The sequence below is a fragment of the Trachurus japonicus genome, chromosome 12 (genome assembly GCF_045865225.1).
Source record: "Trachurus japonicus isolate A0001 chromosome 12, Traja_1.0".
NCBI classification, from domain to species: Eukaryota; Metazoa; Chordata; class Actinopteri; order Carangiformes; family Carangidae; genus Trachurus; species Trachurus japonicus.
This window is the reverse complement of record NC_140918.1, coordinates 27,820,689-27,847,742: the sequence shown is the minus strand read 5'-3', so window position 1 is coordinate 27,847,742 and position 27,054 is coordinate 27,820,689. Positions and strand designations below refer to the sequence as shown.

At 43.4% G+C, this 27,054-nt stretch overlaps 1 protein-coding gene across 1 annotated transcript; it reads right to left on the bottom strand.

Moving 5' to 3' along the window:
* Positions 1-459: 459 nt before the first annotated feature.
* On the bottom strand, positions 460-26,601 carry crb2a (crumbs cell polarity complex component 2a). Its single transcript, XM_085794122.1, has 13 exons — positions 26,341-26,601; positions 15,884-16,576; positions 13,956-14,151; positions 12,993-13,132; positions 12,673-12,843; positions 12,462-12,575; positions 7,351-8,304; positions 5,895-6,472; positions 5,567-5,732; positions 3,156-4,026; positions 2,615-2,731; positions 1,854-1,980; positions 460-1,363 (listed from the first exon to the last, which is right to left on the bottom strand). Exons 1-13 carry the CDS (start codon positions 26,405-26,407, stop codon positions 1,142-1,144), a joined length of 4,416 nt encoding a protein of 1,471 aa, XP_085650248.1. The 5' UTR covers positions 26,408-26,601; the 3' UTR covers positions 460-1,141.
* Positions 26,602-27,054: the final 453 nt, after the last annotated feature.

Below are 27,054 nucleotides of genomic sequence, written 5' to 3'. Positions count from 1 at the left end.
AGCCCAGAAGCATGAAAAAAAATATTAACACGGGCCATAAAACAAAAAGAAAGAAGCATAAAAGAAACAAATCCAAACATTTATATACAAGAAAGAAAAGTTTACCTGTACAAAGAGCTCAGTAGCAACTCAGAGCCAGAACTAGCTCAAGATATGTGTCCTATCACATGTTGATGAATATGCATATATATATATATATATACAAATATACACAAATATGTTTTCATCAGATCTGATCCAACATCGTCATATTTTTGTTTACAAAGAGGGGATTTAAAAAAAAAAAAAAAAAAAAAAGCACAAAAAAAATTCACAAACCCACAACTGTACACAGGATGTTTTGGCGTTGTTAAGGTGATGTGATTTCTCTTCATCCTCACCCGCAAGGTGACGTCAGTAAAGTCTGTGAGGGTTCAGGGTCAAGGCCTTATGGGGGGACTTGGGACTCTGAGACCAGGCCAGGTGAGGTCAGGTCCAAGGTCAGTCATCTCCATGTATGAATATGAGGGAGGGTCCAGCCTCCCCACTCCACACAGAGCTGACCTCTCCACTGGCAGTGACGTGACACGTGCATCAGTGTTTCTTCGCTGGAGGCAGTTTGTAATTTGTGTTTTGACTTATTTAAATAAATTCTCTCATCAGTGTGATTAACCTGTGTCTTTAAGTTGGACAGTTATGAATACAACTAAACAGATAAGCTGTAGTGATCAGTGTGGAGCAGCTCTGGATGCTGATTGTGCCTCTAATACATAATATTGTGTCCCAGACAGTGAATGTGTCTCCAGCAGCACCGTCCACCACAGAGTCATGATGCCCCAACTGGAGACAGTAAAAGTTTGTGTGCTCGTGTTTTTAGCTGCTGTGATTGTCACTGCAGCCCTTCAGTGGTCCTCTGTGCGCTGAGGCCACAGAGACACAGTGTCACACAGTGATTCTACCTCCAAGCTTTAGCTCGTCTCTGTTAGATGCAGAGCAGCAGCTCTAGGTCAGCACCTGTCCTCCACCAGCAGGGGGCTGCATCCTACAGCTTCTGTCCTTCACTTCAGCCCACAAGTCACTACGTTTTCACAGTTAGTCCCGTGCACCTGCCCGCGGTGCTGGGATCAGGATTACCTGGGATCCCCCCCTCCCCCCCACCAGCTCAGATGAGTCTTTCCTCCGGCGGGACTTTGAGCATGCTGTCCATCTCCAGCCGAGCTCCGGCCAGCTCCTGAGTGCTGGGGCTGTACGCGCCTTCCGACTGTCTCTTCTTCCTGGCTGTGATCAGCATGAAGGTGGAGCTGATGACCAGTATGAGCAGGCAGAGACAGAGCAGCGGGATGGCCACCACCAGCCAGGGGACGCCCTGCTTATGAGTTTGTTTCTGTAAGAGCACAGAGGGCAGAGGGTCATGAGTTAATATCAGAAAAGTTATTGTTGCATTTGTGGTTTAAAGGGATTTTGGCAAATTGGTCCATTTCCATAATCCCTAGTAGGTTCGTTACCTTTAATTGTCGGTGCAAGCTGTTGTTAGAACGGCGGAGCAGAGCCACGAGCTGCTCAGAGCTACGCTACGGAGGCTAATGGGATTTCTTGGTTTCCCTCATCAAACTCATCAAATACACAATCCAACAACTCCAAAACGCTCTGGTGGACAATTCGTGACCAGAAATAGCTTGCATCAACAATTAAAGGTAACTAACCTACTGCTAAAACTATAGGCCAATTTGCCAAAATGTTGAACTATCCCTTTAAAGTTAAAGCTTCAGCACCATGCAGATACAGCCTTTATAAATCTCATGAATGTGTAAAAAATGTCATCATTGAAAATAAATGTTGAACTATTTTTGAGGAGAAAGGTGTGAGAGACGTACGTTCATGTCACAGATGGGTCCGCTGTATCCAGAAGGACATTCACACACAAACATGTTGAACCGGTCGAAACAGGTGCCACCGTTTTGACAGGGATTGGACTCACACTCATTGGCCTCTGATTCACAGCTGCAAGACAGAAAACACATGAAGTCCCATATTTATAAATGAATGAATGGATGTACAGCACTAATACACAGATAATAACTCATAATGACAGTAGAATAACATAAATGAACATAAATGATTCATGTTCATATTTGAATATACGAATAAAAATAACACATTTTCACATTATAGTCTATACTAAAGTATTAGTACCAACATTACCTGCACAGATCAACAGATAGACACAACTCTCACACACCTAAATAGAGGAGGGCTCTGGTTTCAGACCCACAACCCTCTCGCTATGAGACAAGCTGCTAACAACAGCACCATCTCTGCTGTGAGCCATGTTTCTATTCAAAATTATTCTGAAGCCGTCTCCCTTTTGTCTCTTTGGTAATCAGACTAACAGCAGGACACCTGGGAGGCTTTCAGCTCAGATTCCAATCTGTGTTTGAAATAATCATCATTTCATTTTATGGTATAGGTTTTCTTTATATTTCACTGAGGTTACTGCAGACTTACAGGAAATTTGTTGAGAAAAAGGGATTAATATATTGTCATAATATTATGACTTTATTTATTTCCTTTTTTCCCTCAGTCTGGCCCTGTACTCTGTCATATTCTTTCATGAAATATTAATTTCTGGACCCACCTGATGCCTGTGAACCCTGGTATGCATGTGCAGTTCGCTCCCCACAGTCCGTCATTACAGACACCATCATTTTCACACTGCACGTCTTTACCGCACTCCAACGGAGGATAGACCCACCTGGTGGAAAAGGTACGAAACATTGATTAACAGGATGAATTAATGAATTAACTGATTAACCTTCGTCTTGTGTTAGCTTTCTGCTACCATCTCTTGTGTTAGGGTCGGTTTTGACCTGTGTCTTAAATCAGCTGTAGAATACACTATAAAAATCTCTAGGTTACATTATTAGTCTTCCTTATCAATGAAAAGGTTGGCTTTGCACTTATGATTTCAGTTTTAACTCTAACCAGGTCGTAACCGACCCTAACAACACAAATGTCATAATTTTAACCAGAGCATTTTAGAATTTTGTGAAAAAAAATTTTTTTTTGGAATTTGTCTAAATTAAGGTTCCTAACACAGTCAAATGTATCACAAGAGGAAGGTTAATCAATGCGTTTCTCTGTGCACTGAATAGTCAGAGGGATGGAGGAGTGCTCACTGGCAGAGGGGGCCTCTGTAGTCCTTGGGGCAGATGCAGGTGTACATGTTGGGGCCGTCCTGACAGGTGCCTCCATGTTCACAGGCGTGATGCTCACACTCGTCCAGGTCCTCCTCACAGAACGTGCCGGCAAATCCGTCGTGGCAGCGGCACTCGAACCCGGCCAAGTAGTCCTTACAGTTTCCATGGAGACAGGGCTGAGACGCACAGTCGTCTGTGTCCGTCTCACACTGCTCCCCCTCCCAGCCGGAGTCGCACACACAGCCGAACTTATTGAAGAGGTCTTCGCATGTGCCTCCGTTTAGACAGGGCCCCGGGGCACAGACGGGGGCGCTGGTGCACCCTAGGCGGATCTTTGGTTCTCCCACTAAGTGGAACTGGGACGGCTGTGGGGCTTTAGAGTCGTCCACGAAGGGCAGGTGGACTCCGCCCACCCGCACTGCGCCCATGCAGCCGGTGAAGCTCTCGGCGATGGCCACCGTGGCCCCCTCCTCGTTGAGGAAGTGCAGGCTCCCCGCCACCTCGGGCACGCTGCTGCTGTCTGTGATCCCGTCCACGGTGATGACCCAGGGAGACGCCTCGCTGTCCTGCTCGGCCATGGAGATGTTGACGCGGTGCCAGCTCCCGTCGGCCACTCGGCGCACTCCGGTGAAGGTCAGAGTCTCCACGCTGTTGCCCGTGTGGATCTCCACCCGCACCGAGGAGTCCAGCAGACCCACCATCAGCAGGTCCGAGCCCCAGGAGGCCCTCAGGAGCACCGCGTTCTCCGACCGGGTCCGCACCTCCATGTATATGTTGGAGACGGGTTCGGACAGAGAGCCTCCAGAACTGTACTGAACAGGGTTGTTCTCGAATGTGGCGTTGTACACACCTGAGGGTCAACATGGAGAAAAACACATTTTATATTGATTGAAAGAAACAGCTACTTTTTTTTCTGCTGTAGAACCAACCAACCAACACTAAACCAGACCTGCAACAACTCTCTCTTCAGCTCATGGTATCTGATCCAGACCACTGATCCAACACCAAGGCTCCAGTTCCAAGGCACTTACTCACTCATAATTGTTATTCATCATCATCTCAATCACATAAATAAATAGCAGCTATGAGACAGATACATTGAAATACTATCATCTTACAAATGATTTAATAATAATGGATTACATTTATATAGCGCTTTTCTACCGTTACCCGATACCCAAAGCGCGTACAGTAACCATTATTCATTCATACACATTCACACCGGTGGTGGTGAACTACGTGTGTAGCCACAGCTGCCCTGGGGCAGACTGACGGAAGCGTGGCTGCCATTTCGCGCCAAACGGCCCCTCCGACCACCACCATGATCATTCATACGCATGCACACGAGGCAAGTGGGGTTAGGTGTCTTGCCCAAGGACACTACGATAGAGACTGGGAGAGAGCGGGATTCGAACCGCCAACCCTCTGATTATTGGACGACCCGCTCTACCGCCTGAGCCACTGCCGCCCCCTGTCTAAGCAGCACTGTGGAGACTTGTAAGTATTGTGAATCTCAATAGGTGATAAAGCCCCATTGACTGGTAGCTACTGGTAGCATTTCTGGAAACTACCTCATCTGAAGCACATTCAAGAGAGATTGCAATGCATATTGGTCTAGTTTGATAAATGTAGTAGGTTTGTAGTGCATTTTGGTGTAACTCCCTATACAGAAAACAGGGCCCAGACCCATAAACGTCACAGTCTGGAGGTGAGATTGCAACACTTTGAGTTCAGTTTGCAGTTGAGGCCTAGCAGAGCATTATAATTATTCTCTAACTGTCATGAACCCAGAGTAAATGAATGTGTTTGAGTTTGTCAGTATGGATTGATGTCAGTTATCGCTTTACAATTAAACATTCAACATTTTGGCAAATTGGCCCATTGTCATAATCCCTATAGTCTTAGGAGTAGGTTCGTTACCTTTAATTGTCAGTGCAAGCTATTTTTTAGCTACGCAACAGAGGCTAATGGGATTTCTTGGTTTCCCTTATCAAACTCATCAAATACACAATCCAACAACTCCAAAATGCTCTGGAGGACAAGTAGTGACTTGCACATTCACCAGGCTATGAGATAATAACCAAGAAATCCCATTAGCCTCCGTAGCGTAGCTCTGAGCAGCTCGCAGCTCTGCTCCGCCGTTCTAAAAATAGCTTGCACTGACATTTAAAGGTAACGAACCTACTCCTAAAACTATAGGGATTATGGCAATGGGCCAATTTGCAAAAATGTTGAACTATCCCTTTAAACCATAAATGCAACAATGACAATAACTTTAAAATTGACAATAAAAATCTTTGAATCTTGGATGTTCTCTGTACAGGGGGGTCTGGCAGTGCCAAAATAACATGACCGTAAAGTTCTGAAATCTTGCAGAATGATGTTCTTACATTCATATCCATCATGGAGGTCCACACAGTGGCCGCCATTGACACAAGGATCGCTGACGCACCACACTCGTCTTTCACAGGTCTTCCCGCGGTATTCCTCCAGACAGGAGCAGGTGAAGTCGTTGAACGTGATGGTGCACTCTCCTCCGTTCAGACAAGGCTCCGTCTGCAGGGGGAAGCACCCAGGTTTCAGACTGTCCAAACACAAGGACCTCACACAGATACAGCTGTACAACAAGGCAATGATCCCTTGGTGTTGTGTGGTGGTCTACTCTGTAACTATATTTGAATGAGGCAGAACAAAGAGGCTGAGAAAACTGTCTCTTACCTTACAGGTGTCATCACTGACACAGCCCTCCTTCACGTTCTCCGCATCACTTGGTAAATACACTTCTTCATCGTCCGAACTATTCCAGGCGTCCACGTCCAGATGCACCGAGTCTAATCTGAAGTCTTGCAGGCAGCCTTTGTAATGTCCTCCCCACATATCTGAGTCCCAGTCTCCTGGAAGTCCTCCTATGTAGGCCTGATCTCCGCTCTCAATGTTCACCTCGGGGATCTCTCCGACTCCATAGCGAAGGCCCGCGTGCTCAAAGATCACCTGCCTGTGCAGGACCTCCACCTGCAGAAGCTGCTTCTCACCGGTGGTCACAAATATGGGCGCGGTCAGGGGGGCGCTGTTGGGTAGAGAGCTGACCAACACCCTCCCCATCCCCAGGTAGACTGAGAAGTAGACCTCGCCCCCCTCCTCCTCCTCTGTGGGCTTCCTGAGCTGGAACAGGAGCCCGTCCAGCTTCAGGGACCTCAGGAAGAAGGACACGTTGAAGATGCTCCCGAGGCTCTTGCCAACGTCGTAGGCACTGAAACTCACTGTGTCCTCATGGCTGTAGGTCCACGAGGGGAACTCTGTCAAGGAGGAAATAACAGGAAAGAAAAGAAGTAAGATCATGTCAATGTTTAGCAACAGCTCCTGAGGCAGTGTGGCATTGATGTCTGTGCCTGTTAGCTTAACTTGTGAACTAGCTAATTAACCAGCAGATTTTATCCACTGAAATCAGAATCAGGTGGAGTCAGGCACTGCTAGTGGCAAAGGTGAGTTTCAAAACTGCTACAACAGGGCTACATCAACTTTACAGACAATCTATAGTAGGCTATAAATAGTTTGGTAGGTTATGAGTGCACAGGCTTTAAGATTTAAAATGTAAAAATGAACAATTAGAACTTAATTTGTTTCTTCATCACACCACACATTAAAAATAAACAAATAGGTCAACAACAGTAATGCTGGAGACAATGTGGGCAGATGAGTGCCAATCACACACATTTTCTGGTCATGTGTAAAACTGCAGGGGTTCTGGGACAGACTATGTACGTGGGTTTAACTCCAGACGGTACTATTCAAAAGAGGGGCTTGTATCTTTTCAAAATATTGATCTTGGCATGTAAGAAGGCCATAAAAAGAAAGTGGCTGAAAAGTGACCCTCCAAGTCCAGGACAGTGGCTGGACATTGTTGAAGACATTATTTTATTTTATTTTATTTTATTTTATTTTATTTTATTTTATTTTTATATTTTACTTTATTTTATTTTATTTTCATTTTATTTTTATATTTTATATTTTACTTTATTTTTCACTTTCCAAAGTTGCCATTTTGGATACTTGCATTGTTACAGTATGCCATGTGTATGGGTACATTGTGTATGTGAAAAATGCAAAATAAATTTAAAAAAAAAGGAACAATGCGCATAATGATAGAGAACCCTCAGGTGTGAGCAGTGCTTACCTTCAGAGCAGCTCTCACTGTGGAAGGGGCGGTAGCAGTCACACTGATAGCTGGTCCACAGGTCCACGCAGCGTCCATGTCCAGAGCAGGGATCAGGGTGACACCATTCAGTCTTGCTGCAGCCCAGCTCATGGCCCTGGTCCTCTGGAAGCGACTGGGGCAGGATAGGCTTCGAGTCAATCATCAGGTCTTCCATACAGCCAATGAAGCCTGAGCCACTAACGGTGTACTCCAAAAGCTCCTCTGGTGCTCCGCCTATGTAGACGTTAGTGAAGGCTTCGGCGGGCTGGAAGGGTGATTCATCCGCGCCACCATCCGTAACTGTGCAGCCATCCCTGTCACAACCTGGGCCTTTCAGAATCAAGACCAGACCTTCTTTATCTATAAACACGTGAGCGTCCCGCCAGTCTCCATCGCTAACCAGGCCGGAAAACGTTACATCCAGTTCAGACTCCTCAGAAAAGGCTTTTGCATGAAGACCGCCGTTGACAATCTCCAGGAGGAGGTGGTTGTCCACATCCCCTCTGTAGATGAGCAACATGTTGGGTATGGTGGTCCGAAAGCGAAGCTGTACCCCGACACCCCGGTGAACACGGTGCTCCACCTCCCTCCTTGTCCTTTCCTCCAGAGTCACCTGGATGTGGATGAATCCAGGGCTGGAGAAGGAGAAGGTGGTTCTGGTGGAGCACAGCTCGTCGTAGAAGCCGTGAGGGCACAGGCAGGTGTGGCCGTGTTCTCCGGCCTCCAGCCACGGGTGGCAGGTGGCTCCGTTCTGGCACTCGTGGTCCACGCAGCCGTGGAGCTTCACTTCACACTGGTCTCCTCCCCAAGGGAGCTCGCCTGGCTCCGCCTCGGGACAGTGGCAGGTGTAGGACGCCCTGCCGTCCTCACACCAGCCACCGTTCTGACAGGGCTGGCTCTCACACTCATCCACGTTCACCTCACAGAGCTCACCTGGGAGGAGATCAGATTAACAATTAGACATGGTGGTGAGTGCTAATGGACACCAGATGTTTTGTTTTATCTTTCCTCCAAATGTCCAACACTTTCTGACTTATGTCATTTGTCTGGCTCCAATCCCACTGGTTCCTAGAGGATGTAAATATCTTTAAAGGGGACATATTATGGAAATAATACTTTTTAAGGTTCTTTAACATATGGCCCCAAAATGTGAGAATTGACAAAAAATCTGTAATGTGCAGACTCGAAATCCACATGGTTTTACAAGCTGTTCCCTTGGTTGGACTATTTTAATTTGCGGAAAGGAGACATATTCTGCCCCTTTTCCACAAATTAAAATAGTTCCCAGGTGTCTTAAAGACATGTCTGTGACATGCTTTGGTCAAAATTCCCCAAGGATCAAACATCACAGCTCTTTTCATCCTCTCAAACAGCCCTGTTGCGGCTGCTTTCTGTGCCTGTCCCTTTAAATGCTAATGAACCACTGCTTGGCCCGCCTCTTCTACTGGTACCAGGTAGGGGTGGTGTTATGCAAATTCAAATCCTAGTTACATCACTGAAAGACAACTGAGGGAACAGCTCGTAAAACCACGTGTATTTCAACCTAGAGAGCCTGAAAATTACAGATTTTTTTGTCAATTCAAGGCAAGACAAACACCCAAATATATAGTGGGGCTGCTTAAGTCCATTTTTGAGCCGAATCGTTCACTTCATGGTACAAGCACCAAATTTGGTACAAATGATGTCCAGGACATACCTTTTAATAAAAGTACGTTGCCCAGCTGAAAATCCAAGAGGGCCGCCAGTTTTCAAGATGGCCGCCTCGTCAAACGCCAAAAAAAGGTTTTCGAGGTAGAACTTGAATTAACAGAAGAATGTTAATGATCCAAGCATCAAAATGAATGTATTATGACTGGAATAACTCGATGGTGTCAATTGAATTCCAATATGGCCACCAATTTTCAAGATAATGGCTATTAAATGACTAAAAAGTAGCGTTTTCGCGTTTTTTCTTCAGTTTTCCTGCAATGATCTTAAGTGAAAATCTGCAGAATTCTGAGGGATGTGTTTTTTGTGTGGAATCTATGTGAAAATGTGTCCAAACTTTTGACTGTCACTCACCACACACACACACACACACACGCACACACGCACACACGCACACACACACACATACAGCAACACAAGCGTTCTTTACTGAAATAAAAGTACTAATTTAGCAATATAAATGATAATTCATTAAAATTCTGTGGTCAACATTTATTGGTTAGTAATTTTTTATAAGAGTGATGTCAAAGCACAACCAGGGCACACTGGTGACATCACTGCTGTGAGACTCAGCATGGGGTTCAGTGTCAGCTTGTAGTTGTACTAACTGTAGTTTGTAGTTACTAACTGTTGTAGTGGTGTACTCACTGTAGTTGTAGTATACTTTAGTGTCCCAAATGCTATCTAATAAGCCCCTGTATAGACTCAACTAGAAGTTTAGTTAGTTGTAGTATTGTAGTTAGATAGCCGCACCTGAATTGACAGGATGTGCCAGCGCGGGATAGCCGAGCCAAGGGTAACGGGGCTTTAGTTACCTGGATGGTGTACAGATCGCACGGGACTTAAATGGCACTGGATGAACGATCGGGCTAGGTGTAGGGGCACCAGATAGTTGAACCTAGTTTGCATCCCATATTCCAATGTGCTATGATATTTTGTATGTTTGGGTGGTAAAAGATAATCCCTCGACCTTCAACTGTATAAGATGTCTGCCGATAATCCATTGAGTTGTGCTACTAAAACTGACTGGAGCAAGTGTTTGCCTCTGTCAGACAGATACAAAAGCTATGCTTTGACACCTTTTCTGTGTTTTTATACCGTTATCTAAAAATTAAAAAAAAAAAAAAAAAAAAATAGCCTATACAAAAAAAAAAAAAAAAAATGGGAGACAAAGACAGCCTCTACGTGGCCTCCCCTACAAGTAGCTTACAGGTCCAAAAGCTTTAAGTGAAACTAATGTCTTTGGGCTCTACTTTCGTGAACTAGGTGCAGGCGGAGCGGATCAGGCCTGCGCCTCGCCTTCGCTTCGCCAACGGGAGTGGTCAGGAGCAGATTGCGATTTTCCTTCGAAACGCAGCGGAGCGCATCCCGCCTACTTCCCTCCCACCGCGCAAATAGCATAGAGGAGGAGAGAAGGCATGAGTGGGTTTGACACAGCCGAGTCAGATCTTCACCAATCAAATGAGCTCCTCTCCTCGCCTTTAAATCCGCCGCGCGCGCAAGGCGGACGTTTGATTTCACCGTGGAAGAGAAGATTTGAATCAGCACCTACAGATTACAGCATACACATTCAGCACATCTATATCGATTGTCCCGTCACACTGATGACAGATCAAAGGCTGCACAGATGAAAAGATGAGGATGGATTACTGCTGTGTTGACACTACACGATTATCTGCTATATTTATGTATTTACTTATTGATTTATTGAGCCACATCGTCACGCGACCATAACAAATAAAACTGAAAACAAATAAACTATCATCTCTCACAGCAAACCACAATCAGCCTGGCATCATAGTGAGCAGATATTAACATCTCCCCTCTCAGGTAAATTCTAAAGAAAAAAGAAAAAGAGAGACGCTCCGTGATGCTTCCGTTACGCACAGCTGTTTGTTTATATTGTGATCTGTGCACACGTGTTTAAATATAGGTTACTAAAATATGAGTGTCTTTATTAATGGAAAAGGGGTGTGTTGTTTTTGTTTTTTGTTTTTTTTTTACTGGGCAACAGCTCTCAATCTGTCAGAGCAAGTGAGACGGGAGGAAACTGATGCTCTGGTCCGGTCCAAGCTGGCAGTGTCCGGTCGCGCGAACAGACCTCACGGCTGATGATGCAAAAGTAGTCTGGGAGAGGAGGGATGAGGAGGGAGCAGGTCTATCTATCTATCTAACCTATATTTAAACACGTGTGCACAGATCACAACATAAACAAACAGCTGTGCGTAACGGAGGCATTTCAGTTTTATTTGTTATGGTCGCGTGACGATGCGGCGCTGGGCCCCTAATAAATCAATAAGTAAATAAATAAAATAAATAGCTGATAATCTGCAACGGCACAGTGTGTAGTGTCCAACACCTGCTCTTGGGACATCCACGGCTGTCTCATCCCTCCCTGGTTTCATCTGTGTTAATTCAGTCAGGCTGAGTTTCCATTACGCAAGCCTTTGATCTGCCATCAGTGTGACGGACAATCTATATAGATATAGGTGTATGTGCTGATTCAGATACAATAAATAGGGTTATTGTGATGATTATTATTATTATTATTATTATATTGTTAATTGCATTTAAATGTGCCTGGAAGTGTGGAAATCTGCCTGTGGGGTCTTGGTGACGTGTCTGCCACTGCGCGCTGGGCAGTCAAATTGCCACTGCGCTGGCTGCGCTTCGCCTTGCGCTGAGAGTAGACCAGGTTGGAGCTGGCGAGCTTTCGCGCACTCTCCGCGCGGTCTATCGCAACAAATTGTCACTGCGCCACGGCGAATCTGTCGACACCTCCCCCTGCTGCGCGACCACTCCCATCTCAGCGCACAGCAGTCTGCCAATTTACCGAATCCGCTGCGCACCTTGTTGCACTGGACGATAATACCACTTCGCCAGCTGCGTCAGGGCTCGCTTCGCTGCGCCACCCTGAGTTGTGCCAAGAAATTAGGGCCCCTAGTTTGTGAGTGTTTTTTTCATTTAATTCGCATTGTATCATCATAATATTCAATAATTTTGATTTTCTAAATGCAGAGTTGTATTTCTCATGTGCAAAAACACATATTTCAATGTATAAACCATCAGAATAGGACTATTCAATCAAAATATAGTTCAAACGCTGTTTCAAACCACTTCGAATGGCGGCCATCTTGAAAAATGGTGGCCACTTTGTTTGTTCAAGTGGGCAACGTACTTTTATGAGATAGTAGGTCCAAAAGCACTTGTGTACCAAATTTGGCGCTTGTACCACAAAGTGAACGATTTTTCATTAATGTGCTCCACTAATATGTTAAAGAGCCTTCAAAAAGTGACATTTCCATAATATGTCCCCTTTAAGCTATATAGCAATAGAAAAACCCCATGTTTATTAGTGGTTGTCTGTTTATTACAAAACTCACCCAGAAACCCTTCTGGGCATGAGCAGGTGTATCCTGCGATCTGATCTTCACAGGTGCCTCCATTCTGACAGGGTTCAGACTCACACTCGTTGATGTTGACGGAGCAGTTCTCTCCTGTAAAGAGAAGGAAACCAAAGGATTCTCAGGAGGAGGCTGAAAAAAAGGTGTGAGGGGTGACATGTACTGATTAGTTTGTTTCGTGTCACTCAACCTGCAAATCCAGCCTGACACTGGCAGATGTATCCAGCTGCATCTGCAAAGCTCAGCTCCCAGTCCAGCTCCCAGTGAGACGGGTCCGAGCGCTCGAAACACTCCCCGTCGTTCTCACAGGGCTGCTCTGCACACTCGTCTATGTCGATCTCACAGTTCGGCCCTTCATAACCTGGAGACACAAAGATCACATTGAACACATGAAAGATTCCACAGAGGCTGAAAACAACACTTTGTGGCTTTAGGTCAGATAATTTGACCTTGGCTGCCCTTGTGCTGGGATATGATATGTTTTAAATTGTACAGTGTGTGGGTCAGTACCTGGCCAGCAGAGGCAGTCGTAACCGTTGACTTCCTCCACACAGGTGGCGCCATGCTGACAGGGGTCAGAGGCACACTCTGCAATGTCCACCTCACAGTGCTCACCCTGGAATCCTGTATCACTGCAGTCACATTCGTAGCTGAAAGAGACACACATGGGTTTTTATAGAGTGACCACCATCATAGCTGGAGATAATAACAACTTCTGGATGCTGGCTCCCAAAGTCCCAGTTATTTCACTTGCTGTGTGTTGGTGGTGATCTACATTAAAGGAATCATTGCGACCAAATGTTCTCTGGCGTTTTTGTTTGATGAGAGCCAATCTCAGCTAACACTGAAGGGAGGGAGGGGTACATCCTGCACACAGGGACAACATATAGGCTGTGGGAGGAACACAATATGACACATATCGATATCTTACCACACAATATGACATAAAATGGTACATTACAATATGTTAGAATGCAATACAGTACAGTATGATATGATATAATACAGCACTATAAGAAAATTAGGCAACAGCAGGTCTAGTTGCTCTAGATTTAGATTTTCCACGATTGGAAACCTACATCACTGTGATCACTGTAGGACAGTGGTTCCTAACCTTTTTTGGCTCATGACCCCATTTTGACATCACAAATTTCTGGTGACCCTCAATCAAGATGCACAAGCTCAGATATTTGTATATGGTGCATTTTATTTGATCTCGATTTATATCCGAGAAAGTGAAAGTATCGAATATAGTTGTTTAAGATTGGCTGTGGTGTTCTTAATCATAATTTAAAAAAGAAAAATAATTAGTTATAGTTAGAATATTTTTATCAGATTTTTTTTATTATCAATTACTAGACATTTCAGTCGACCTCATTTGAATTCCAGGCGACACCATGTGGGGTCACGGCCCCAAGGTTGAAAACACTGCTGTAGGAGCTCCCACAGACAGTAGGCTAATAACCTGCTTACCTGTTCACCATGTCATGACAGACAGCTCCATTCTGACAGGGGTCACTGGCACACTCATCAATGTCCACCTCACAGTCGATGCCGTCAAACCCGGGAGGACACTCGCACGAGTACATGGCAACCAGGTCTTGGCAGGTGGCTCCGTTAAGACACGGATTGGACTCACACTCGTCTATTTCAATCTCACAGTTGCGTCCTGCAGGAGGGGAGAGAGTCAGTGACAGCACTGATGCTAAATGTATGATCAGTCACATTTTTGTAAATCCATTACAATATTCTACCATCGAGCTGTTCAAAGACAACCGCGTGTCGAACCTGCAGGTGTTAGCAGAGAAAGTCGTGACCATATTCTGGTCCACAGATATCTGTGGTGATAAAAACAAGTCTTTCTTTACATTCTCCATGTGACCTGTGAGAGTGACAGGGGAATGCTCCGCTCTCAGATAACACTGACACAGAGCAGGCTGACGGAGAAGGAAGGCCGCGCAAGAAAAGCAAGATGGGAGTGTTTTCTCTCACTCTGCACGATGACTTTATCTGAGGCGCAGATAAAGACATCTTACCGCGCACTTAAAATACTCCTCGTGCTCACTTTATCAGGAACAAACAAAACACTTTGGAAATGAGAAATGATGATGAAAGAACAAGAGGCGGACAAACCTCCAGAGGAACAAGTAAAAGCACAAAGTCTTTGTCTCAGTGTTCCTTTACTGAGGAGATGATTAATAATGACTTTATCAAGCATTTTGATCTTTTTCACAGATTTACACAAAATGTGAAGGCGGGGGTTCTGTCTCTTGGTAATATCACTGCACTCCACTGAACTGCTTTACCTTGATTTTTTTGTAGTTTCAGTCTTTCAGTTTCTATATTCTATATTCAAACTCTGTGTATGAACAGTTCACATGGCAGCATCTCTGAAAGTGCCCATGCCTTCATAATTTTATGAGGTGTGTCGGGTAGTTTGTGATGATTTGATTGAATTTTGTTTAAGTATATATCAAATGCAGCAGAATATCAGCTAAAATGATGACAGTAGTTCAATGCTGGGTTGTGCGAGCTATTTTTAGAACGACAGAGCAGAGCCGTGAGCTGCTCAGAGCTACGCTTGGAGGCTTATAGGATATTTTGGCTTCCCTCATCAAACTCATCAAATACACAATCCAACAACTCCAAAACGCTCTTGTGGACAAGTTGTGACCTGCACATTCACCACGCTATGAGATAATAGCAGAACGTTATGAGACAGAGTTGTTTTAGAGGTAAATTCATACAAAACCACTGATGCGAGTTCCCATTGGTGGCAGTTTTTCGGCAAGCAGTCTCTGCATTTGAAGACAACGCCATTATTATGGATTATGGGCCAATTTGCCAAAATGTTGAACTATCCCTTTAACTTGTGCTTCAGCGCTTATCATCGATCACTTAACATTAACATTGCAGTAACTTTGTATATTATATTCATTTTATAATATTCCTTCTTGATCATGGTGGAGAAGTCAAAGTGTTGAACACACACATTGTTGTGTTTTCATACAGTTTCTGAATACTGAACCAACCTGAATGGCCGCATACAGTAGGTCATTTGCCTCATCCCTGGCCTTGATCGTCATGGTTACAAATACAAACACCTGGATAGGCTCATGCAGCTCATTAGGTTCAGGAAAAGTTTGTGATTTGAGATTGAGATAAGCTTCCCATTGGGTGCTCCGGTGGGTGTGTAGAGCATGTCCCTCATGGGCTCTGGCCCTCAGGAGATCACAGGTTCAATTCCTGTCACTGTTTATTGTGTGTTCCTAAATTCTCTCTCCCTGTTTCCTCTCACACCTCTCCACTTTTCTATCCATCAATGGTTTGAATTGGAGAAAAAAAAGAAAAAGACAAGTATTTCCATAAGGTTATAAGCTGTGAGTTAGTGTGTAACGTACCTGCAAAGCCCGCCAGGCACTCACACTGGTAGTGGTCCTTCTCATTGATACAGGTGGCGTTGTTCTCACAGGGCCTCGAAGCACACTCGTTGATGTCAATCTCACAGTTGTAGCCCTGGAAGCCCGGCACACAGAAGCAGTGGAACTCGGCCACTCCATCTAAACAGATGGCTCCGTTCTGACAGGGCTGAGACAGACACTCGTCCACGTCCTCCTCACAGGTCGTCCCCTTGAACCCCGGGGCACAGTTGCATTCGAAGCCCTCTGGTTGTAACATGCAGGTCCCGTCGTTCTTGCAGGGTTGGTCGATGCAGTCGGTCACATGCGTCCCACAGTCCTGTCCTCCAAACCCTTCAGGACACCTGCAGAAGTATCCGTTGAGCTGATCCACGCACATGGAGCGGGGTTCGGTGCAGGGGTTGCTCTCGCACTCGTCCACCTCCTCGGTGCAGTTGTCCCCCGTGAGTCCATCTGGACACTCACAGTGGTACTCTGGTGTACCAGGGACGCTGGTGCAGTCTTCGCACGGCGCAAAGGCGCAGGCGTCGTAGAGTTCGTCGCATTTCTTGCCCATGTATCGGACCCCGTCTCTGGCACAGATGCAGGCGTAGTCGTCCATGGTGTCCACGCAGGTGGCTCCATTGTGACAGGGAGCAGACAAACACTTGTCTGAGGTGGCGTTGCAGAAGATCCCTGAGACAGACAGGAAGAAATAGGCAGGGTCAAAGAAAAATCTGGTGGGTCAAAGCAACAAAAACACAATCTATATGACTCTTTTATTAGAGCAACTTGAGAAAATCAGTGTTTCATTGAAGGGCACACCACTGAGAGACAACCCATGACAAACATAGATAGTATCAGGAATAAAATTAAGTGAATTAAGTCAGCTACAGCAGCTCTGTGGTGATGACAGAGGTCAGAGAGTGGACAGACTGGTTGGAGCTATGGTCATTTCCAATTTTGGTGAGAAGCTTCGGAGTAAACAACACATCCATCCTGGTTTAGTTTAGTGGCTGTTTTGGTAAGAAACCAGAACCAGGGCGAGAGAGATAGGCCTTTCCATCAAAATAAAAGCACCAAGCTAATAAAAATGCTGTGAAACTTTTTAATTTAAAAAATATAATTTACAAGAAATTCCCAGAGCCTAAGTTAACCTTTTTCTTTTATTGTATTTAACTATATTACAAGTTATTGTCTATTTGATAAGTTTTATTTTGGTGAATTTGTTGAATTCTGAATCCGCTCTCTAGACTGGAACCAGAATCCAGACAAAATTCAGAGTTTACGGATACAGGAGGCTCTTCTCCTCTCTGTATGAAGAGCCTGGTGACACGAGGCTACGTCCAACATCGGAGACCACACCAGGTTCCACTTCCTGTCACCAAGAGAAACCTGAGACCAACACTGGACAGATGAAGACCTGTTCATATGGATCTGGATTTGTCCTGAGGCAGCAGATGGTCAAAGTCAGCAGAGCTTGAATCTATGGCCTGACCTGCCCTGAGTCAACAATCCAGACTGGTGGAGACGGAGTGATGGTGTGAGGAATGATATCAGTCATTCAGTGATCAGTTATGGTCTGGATGTCAGTCTGAGTGTTGACGTTGACCATGTTCATCTCCACAGTTCATCATGCTCTGCTCTACACACCAATGTCAGAGAACTATGATCAACTGTTGCCCTCCTGACCTACAAACTACCGGTAGATTCTGATCTGAGACCAGACATAACGAGACTGTGATGTCAGAGCCATGATGGGACACTCACTAAATATATTTAAATGACCATGTCTGTATGTAGCTGCAATAAAACAAATGTACAAACTAAAACCACCATGTGTGACTGAAATGGGTCACCTCCTTTAGACCTGTTACACTTATTCGTCCTGACATTCCTTCTAATCCGCCCTCACTTCACTGGAAAAAACAGATTGTGTGTGTGGGAGAGTCCTGGCAGACGCGTAAAATCCTTCCATAGACGGCTGAACTCTAACACACGTGCCAGTGTTCACTTGAATGTAGAGCTGCTTTATAATCACACTACACACAGACATCTACCTTTATACTGTATGGAGCTTTAATACAAACATCTACCTTTATACTGTATGGACCTTTAATACAAACATCTACCTTTATACTGTATGGAGCTTTAATACAAACATCTACCTTTATACTGTATGGACCTTTAATACAAACATCTACCTTTAAACCGTATGGACCTTTAATACAAACATCTACCTTTATACTGTATGCAGCTTTAATACAAACATCTACCTTTATACTGTATGGAGCTTTAATACAAACACCTACCTTTATACTGTATGGAGCTTTAATACAAACATCTACCTTTATACTGTATGGAGCTTTAATACAAACACCTTTATACTGTATGGAGCTTTAATACAAACATCTACCTTTAAACCGTATGGACCTTTAATACAAACATCTACCTTTATACTGTATGGACCTTTAATACAAACATCTACCTTTAAACCGTATGGACCTTTAATACAAACATCTATCTTTATACCGTATGGACCTTTAATACAAACATCTATCTTTATACTGTATGGAGCTTTAAATTCTGTTTCACTGCTTTCATCATTTATTTCACAGTCATTATAAACGTGTGTCTGATAGCAATAAAATAAAAATAAGTGCATTGGAATAAATGAGCAAATTCAAAAATATTTGACAGCTGTATAGGTTTCACAGAACTTGAAGGTTAACTTCCAACATATTGTGGAAAAAGTTGCAAAACAAGTGCAGATGACTCAGGGGGAAGCTGGTAGTTGGGACTGGGGAGCTTTTGTGTGTCTGTGCCCGGGGGCCCATTGTCTCATAATCTGTCCAGGGATTGTAGTGGGATTTCTAACCCTGTTTCACAAAGAGGGGGGGTACAAGTTTCACTGTTAATGAACACTGGGCCAGCCCATCAAGCTGTTCCACTAATTAGCTCTGACTGTTTTTGTCACTATCAGCTTGTAGCCAGTGCAAATAATGACTGTGATGTACTGTGCATTTTGCTCCATGAATAGCCGTTCTCTTTGCCCGTGGGGCCGTTCTGTATGTCAGTTCATGAAGTGCATGTGAACACTTTAAAGGGGAGGAGGGAGGGGGAGGGGGGGTTGGTTTAGTGAAGATTCACAATACACTGTCTCCCCTCAACCAGCCAATACCAAGAGGTCTCTGTGGAATCAGTCTGCATTCCTTTTATTAGGCCAATCTCAGCTCTCTGTGCAAAGTACTCCCAGCCTCCCCTCCCCCAACACTTTGATCACTGTTCTGGTGCCACATTCTCACTGGAGGGGAAGAAATTAACAGTGATGGGAGTTATGGAGGGGAAGTTGGGGGGCAGAGAGAGGAGGAATATTTAATGAGGTGAGAAGTGAGAAAGATGGTCACTCATTTGCTGCAAATGCAGGTCATCACTGGGCCGTTTCCTGAAACAAGAGAACCAGAAGACTGTGGCTCCAATTTATGGATCCACAACTTCCTGTCGACCTTCTGATCATGAACTTTTTTTTGTTCTTTTTCCTTTTTCTCTGTGCTCTGTATCAATTGACTTTAAATACTCACTGATGAGCCACACTGTTGCACTGGGTGACATTGTTCTGTTTCTGTTTCACCAACAAACACACTGGTGTTTATTCTGACTCAGCCCCACACACACCACACTGCCCTGCTGCCCCAAATACTCACTACATAACCAAATGTGGATTAATCCACCGCTGAAAATAGTCCCCAGTAATTGCAAAACCAACAACAACAACAGCCAACACTCAAAAAGTACACTGACCAACTTCAGCTTTAAGAAACTACTTGTACTTTTTTTTTTTAAAAAGAAAGAAAAAAAAGGTTTTTTACTTTCTCTTTAAAAATTCCATTCACATAAATGAAAGGTGTTCAAGCTACAAGTCACAGACAGAGAAGTGAAGTCAGATTACTGGAATTTGGAAAGACAGAGTAACACCAGTCTTATCTTGTGGCAATGCAAAACAAAATGACAAGGATCCAGCTCTATTGATTTCACTGTGAAGAGTCAATAATCACAAGTTCTCAGAAACACTGGAGACCAGACTCAGACACTGAGCTGTGGTCAGAGCTGTAGACTATATGTAGTTGTTTCTTTACTCAGATCATATCCTCTGGTGACCATTGACTTATTATATTTGCATGTGATGCAGACTGCTCCATCTTGACCTCATCTTAGCCTTGGCATGGCGTAATGCCATGGTGGTGTCATAATCAGCCATCTGAAACACTATGTTGACACTAGTGACATCTGCACTGGTTCATCTCAACTAGCAGGGCCCCTCCAGTTCCTCAGGGATCTGTCATCTTTTATTAAGTGTTATATTGATTTTTATGTCCCATTAAAGCCTGGTATTGCCACTGGGTTTCTGACAATTTTGTAACATTAATATTTAATAAGCCAGTGCACCACCTGGCCCCAGCACTAGCAACACCATTAGTCTCTCATCTTGGGAGGGGTCTTATCTAACACTGTTAAAAAATAGATCCAGGTGTTATTTCTGACTGTCAGCTGTTGTACAACCTGCTCTGTGCAGCTGATATATTTAACCAAGATCAGGTCGTTCCTTTCACCTGCAGATCTAGAGGTGGTCTGTCTGTACTCTGACCCCCCCCACCCCCACCCTTTGTCCTGGCATCAATAGCTGATACAGGATGTTGTGACACTGTGTAAGAAAAACAACCTGTTGCTATTTGTGTGATGGCCTGAGTTTCCCTGCTCACCTCCTGTACACCTGAGCCCAGTTCCCTTCATCATCGTGTCAGTATTTAAACCAGACGTTATTCCATTACTTGTGTCTGCTTGTGAACCCATCTACCTGTTTGTGTTTGCCACTAAGCCTGTTTGTCCATTATACAGCGTCTCCACTGACTCCAGCTCTCTGTCAGTCTGGATTTAGGTCGTCTCTGCTGATGATCATGTTGTTCCCAATACAACTTGTTCTCAGTCTTGTTTTCAACAAGATTTATATTTATTAGTTTTATTTTTATTTTTTATTCATTTATTTTATTTTACACACTCAAACACATTCAGCCAACAGCCAATCACCCCCATTATTAACTCAGTCTAAGCCTGCTGCGTGCTGATTGGCTCACTGATGACTGACTGAATGAATTAACTCGTTTACTCCTATGGAGTATGAGGACATGTATCCATCCTTCATCATTTCAATTCATTTGGTCAATTAAACTCTTTGAGGTTTGATACCCTGTGCAAGTTTAAAGGAGAGATGCTTTGATTTATTTATGGAACGAAAACAAGGAAAATATAATATAACTGCCATGATACACAAGTGAAGTATGTTTTGTCTAAAATCTAATCAAGGAACTCTATTTATTTCCAATTTGATAACAGGAGTGAAAAACCTCTATAACTTGAGTTTTTTTATTGACATTGCAATGCTTTACATATACAATGTAATGCTTGTATTTATGACTTGTGAAGTATTTTAACTGATACAGATTTATTAAAGGTGAGCTACAAATAAATGTATTTGTATTTACATAATTCTGGCCAGAGTTTAAAATAATAATTCAATCTGTAAATTATTAATTTCTAAGAAGAGATCTGATGCAACCTGACGGATGACGCTTGATGACAAACATCATCATCATTACAATGAGAAAAATATAAGAATGTGTTCCTATTATAAAAATGAGAAATAATCTCAGCATAATGAGAAAACACCTTTAGCACCATTTTAATTATATTGCACAGAAGCATCACCACACACTTCTGATGTCATTTGTCCTGTCCCATAACTTATATCCCCCATGATTAGGTGTATTTGATTGGCTCCTTATCAGCTGCTCTCAGATCAGCCAGGTGAGGTCGGCCCTGCACCCTCTGGAGCAGAAGGTCGTTGTCACGTCCAATTGTGGCTGAGGTCCCTCCTCACAGCAGAACCCGTGGACACTAACTGTGTTTGAGCTCCCCCAGATTACAGTGGGCCGCAGGAGAGTGTTAGCCACCTGTGGACCGGCACGGGCCCAGGTGGCCGGTCAGGGTTTCCAGATTAGGTTCAAGTCGCCTCCATGTTAGAGCGAAACCGGGATCAGCATGTTAAGTGAGGGGGGAGATGATCCTTTGGTTTCTTGATTAGAAACTTAGGTGCTGTTGAGTCAAACGTGTGTCCAGTCAGCATAGAGCCACGGAGAGATGTGATCGATCATCTTCTCTTTATGTATCTTGGTGTCTTGGATGAACCACTTTCTGTAGAAAACGTCACCCATTAAATTCAGACCCAGCTACAACAAAATGTCATTAAGCTTTCAGAACCTCCTAGACACAAATTAATCTCTGGTACGACTGCAAAACTTTATGTAAATGTTAAAGGGATAGTTCAACATTTTGGCAAATTGGCCCATTGCCATAACCACTATAGTCATAGCAGTAGGTTCATTACCTTTATTTGTCGGTGCAAGCTGTTTTTAGAACGACGGAGCAGAGTCGCAAGTTGCTCAGAGCTATGATACAGAGGCTAATGGGATTTCTTGGTTTCCCTCATCAAACTAATCAAATACATCCAACAACTCCAAAACGCTCTGGTGGACAAGTTGTGACCTGCACATTCACCACACTATGAGATAATAACAGAACATTACGAGACAGAGCCATTGTAGAGGTAAATTCATGCAAAACCGCTGATACGCGTTGCCTTCAGGGACAGCTTTTCAGCAAGCAGTCTCTGTATTAACCTCAAAAACAACTCTGTCTTGTATCATATCTCATAGCATGGTCAATGTGCAGGTTGATGATTTTGATGAGGGAAACCAAGAAATTCCATGAGCCTCCGTAGCGTAGCTCTGAGCAGCTCACGGCTCTGCTCCACCGTTCTAAAAATAGCTTGCACCGACCATAAAGGTAATGAACCTACTGCTATGAACTATCCCTTTAACAACATGCAGATATCAGTCTGTATCAAACAGCAGCATGTTTGAGCCTTGATTTTAAAGTCAAGGTTCCATCCATCTGCATCAATGAGAATGAGAGAGCAACTAAAAATTATGTGTTTTTATTGACTGATTGAGATTTAATAATTCAATAATTTCAACATCTGTTGTGTTTGTTCAGATGAGTCGTTTTCCCTCTTCGCTGATCCCCTCCCACCACCCTGTCCTTATCCCCCCTATACTTCTACTCTTCATCTATACTTTACTTTCCCTCCCCCTCTCTGAGCTGAGCAGGTTTGATGGCCTCCCTGACCTCCAGAGCCTCTCCACGTTGTAATCCCTCCGCCCTCTTTGGGCCAATCCCCTTGCTCCACTAATCTCCTGGTGGCAGGATACCTGCACAGATTACAGCCCCACTGTGTCCTCTCTGCCACTTACTCTGTCACCATCTTCTCTGTCTCATGTTCCTCCTCTTGTCCCTTTGACCTCACATCTCACCAGCTTCCCACACTCAAACCTCGTGAAACTTGGCAACACTTGTTGTCAGGATGGAAGGAACAGCTGGACGACCCTCTGGGTGGCGCTGCAGTAGGCGGCGGCAGCTGATAAATGAGTTTATGTGGCTATCAGATATGGTATTTAAACATAGATGGTGAGTAGGTGAGAAAAGGGAGGGTTGTAACACACACACACATTCATTCACACATCCTCTGGATATATGCAGCTGCAAGTTTTCTAACAAACATGACATACCCATCGTAAAATCTGTGTATGTAGAATATCTGTTATTCTTTATATATAATACAATATTGCAAGCATATACTAATGATCTATATTTGATTCATGTAAGTTAATTGACAATATGATAATTCCACATTTCTATATGTTATTACTTATACACGGTTGCCCATAAAGTTGGAATAATTTTGTTTTTAGACACATTCCTCTTTTTATTCTTATTATAAAAGTTAATTGTGGCGGTAATAATTTGACAGTAATATGTTTGGAAAAGATTGATCAATAAAGTTTTGAAAAGATATGCACTTTATCTATCAAGAATAAATAATGGGCAACTGTTGATTTCAAACATTTCTATCTCTCCGAGGTGGTCTCAGACTTTGGACCCTCAATAATCATCATATTCTGATTGTAATTCTGATTCTTTTAGGATCGGTACATAACATATGTCTACAATGTAAACATGCATAAATATTTATATGGGCAGACCTATATGACAATATTCAAATATTGAAATTTCTAAGATGTGTTCTATCTTTTATGTATGTAGATTTTATATGGAAATAGATATACATTCCACTCACCAGCCATGTCACTCGGCTTTAGTTGTGATAGAAATTTACATTGCTGAATAGCAGCGATACTTTGTATTATCTATCATAATTTCCACATGTTCTGCTTTGTTATTTTGCTGCTTTTGTCATTTAAATTTAAGATATAGAGCACAAACCTATACACACACACTCACACACCACAGACAGTCATCATGACCTGTTCACCATTCATGATAATCCAGAGAAGACACACACGGTTGACCCTGAGGGTTCAGACACCTGCACTGATCAGACAGAGGAGGCAGATCAGACAGTGGACACAGCCAGGAGGACATATGTCTTATTCACCTGACACAGCTCTGATTAATCTTTAGGGCACACGCACACGCGCGTACACACACACACAAAACAAATTTTAAAGGTGGCTCACACACAACACAAACGTTCTTCACAGCTCTGTCACCACCTATCCCATCACCTTGACACAAACACAGACACACACACACACCTTTCTCTTCATTATGTCAGTCATAAACAGTCCCACTATCAATGCCGCATCATCCTTTAATCTGTAATAATCTGACTGTCTTTTGTCTCTGACCTCCTCTGACACAGATGAGCTGTCATCTATCCTTAGTTTTCTGAAAATGAGTGTTAACATGACTTCTTCCTGTTCCTGATAAAGTTATTTCAAACTCCACTTCTTCACCTGCCGCCTCCTCACCCTCCGTCACACTGACCTGATAACCTCACAGAGCGCTCTGATTCCCCAAACAACCTGAATCACTCACAGGATGACCTCATCAGTCCTGTTCAAAAGTTAAACTGTTCATTTATTCACTCACGTATTATGTTTGAGTTCATTTCTCTTCATACTTTACTCATATCATCTTTAACATTAACGCCTTTCTATGTGATGCACACACTACATGTTTGTTATGTTACTTTGTTGTAAAGCAAATGAAGTCATTATTATACTGCAGACTGTGACCTATCATTGTGTTCTGTGCTCAGTAGTGTAAATACCTATTTAAAAGGGACTGTGTGTGACCCAGTGTTTTGCAGTCCACCTAATTTGCAGGTTGAATCCTGCAACAGAGACTTTTTACATATTGATGACAGTAGAAATGTTGAATGTTGCGGTGGTATAAAGTTATTTTTTAATTATCTAATACCACTTCACTTCAAGTCTCTATGTTTAGCATGAGTATTGTGTAAAATTACATGTTCATATACACACACACATATATTGTACTTGTGTATTGTTTTTCAGTTTGTACTTATGAATTTTATAAAGACTTAAATATTACTTTAGCTGAGTTCTAATGTGTCATTATTAAAGTAATAGATGATAAACCTATCTATTTATTGATACTTTCCCTGTGAGATCAGTACTGTCTGAACTGTGCTGGTCATTAGGTGACTTTTTTTCTGAAAGTGAAAAAAGTAAATGATAATGAGCTTTTTTCTTTTAACAATCAGGCCCAGAGTGACATCAGATGTTTCTTTGGACTTGTGTAGAACAGGCTGTAACGTGTGGACGTTTGGTGAGATATGGGCGAGCTTGCACCGAGCTGTGTTTTCTCTGTTTGAGTATGCATGACTGAGGAGCACTGTCTCTGATTCTGAACCAGTCATGTGTCAAATCTGACGGAGAGACCCCGCTCCTAAAAACCACACCACTAATACACAGTTTGTGTTTCTGAGGCCACGCCTTCTGCAATAAATCAACCAATCGCACACCAGCTGCTAATATAGAGGTTAATTTGACCTAAAGTCCATAAGAATTATAGTCTTTATGTTTTCTTTAGTGAGGAAACATTGGAAAGTCACCAGTCCTCTCATCAGCCACAAGTAGTTAGAGTCTGTTAATGAAGTGGGAGCACAAAGCACCGCCCAGAAAGCACTTGTTCAGAGAGCAGCATCTCTAGTGACATTCCTGAGACCTGCTCCAGTTCTCTGTTGGAGAGTTTGGCTCCAGTAAATGATGAAATGTTAACACTAATGTGTGTTCTGTTAGTCAGTAGGCAAACAGTAAGGTCGTGTGACGTACCATACTTGTAGTTTACATCCTTGTAATAACTCTTCCCTTTTAACACGTTACCAAAGCAACAGGTTACAAGACAAAAGATTCAACAACAACTTCAAGCAAAATACCAAACAAAGCTTCATCATCACGGCCTCAGTTCCAGTTTCACCAACTGTCCTCAAACACAACTACTGTAATATTTCCACTCACCCCACTTGAACATCATCATGGTCAGCAGTACGGTCTTCAGGTTCAGATGAACTCTTCTCAGCTCCATGGTAAAACTCGATCTGTATCAGACTCAAACAAGTGAAGAGGAAGAAGACGAAGTAGAAGTCCTAGAGCCCTGACATGGTGCTGTGTGCTGGAGAAGCTGGAGAAGCTGGAGAAGCTGGAGAAGCTGTTGACTGCGCTGCTCCCCCTGTCTTTAGAGGCTGGACCGCTACAAACTGACACTGCCCATGCTTGGTTGGTAATGAGCGCAGCACCGGACTCAAACGGCTGCGGACTCACAGAGTGTAATCAGCCATGAGAGCAGAGAGACAACAGCAAAACATGAGCTGGATTAACACCTGCTGACACTGATGCTCCCTCTGAAGGCAGGCTGCAGGAACACAGGGAGGAAAACACCATGAACAGAAAGTATATGGAAAAGATAACAGATTGTTGAAAAGAAAAACAAAGATTATCATGCTTCCCTGTTTGTTAAGTTGTTAACACTTTCGAATTTGGCTGTGTTTTGTATTTCTTGGTTCCTTTTGGCACAAAAATAATAAATCAATCACCTTTCAGTTTCTGAGCCTGAACTACTCAACAAACAACTGCTGGTTTCCAGTAAAGTGAAATAAAAATAAGAAAATATAATAAATAAAAATAAAAGAATAAGTAGATGTTTTGTAATTCACACATTCATTTTTGTTAAGC

Coding starts and splice junctions, on each gene's coding strand:
- crb2a (XM_085794122.1), bottom strand. CDS start 26,407: ATGGAGCTGAGAAGAGTTCATCTGAACCTGAAGACCGTACTGCTGACC. Junction 8,305..12,461: donor ATGCCCAGAAGGGTTTCTGG/GTGAGTTTTGTA, acceptor ATCTCCTCCCAG/GTGAGCTCTGTGAGGTGAAC. Junction 4,027..5,566: donor CCTCCATGATGGATATGAAT/GTAAGAACATCA, acceptor GTTGACCCTCAG/GTGTGTACAACGCCACATTC.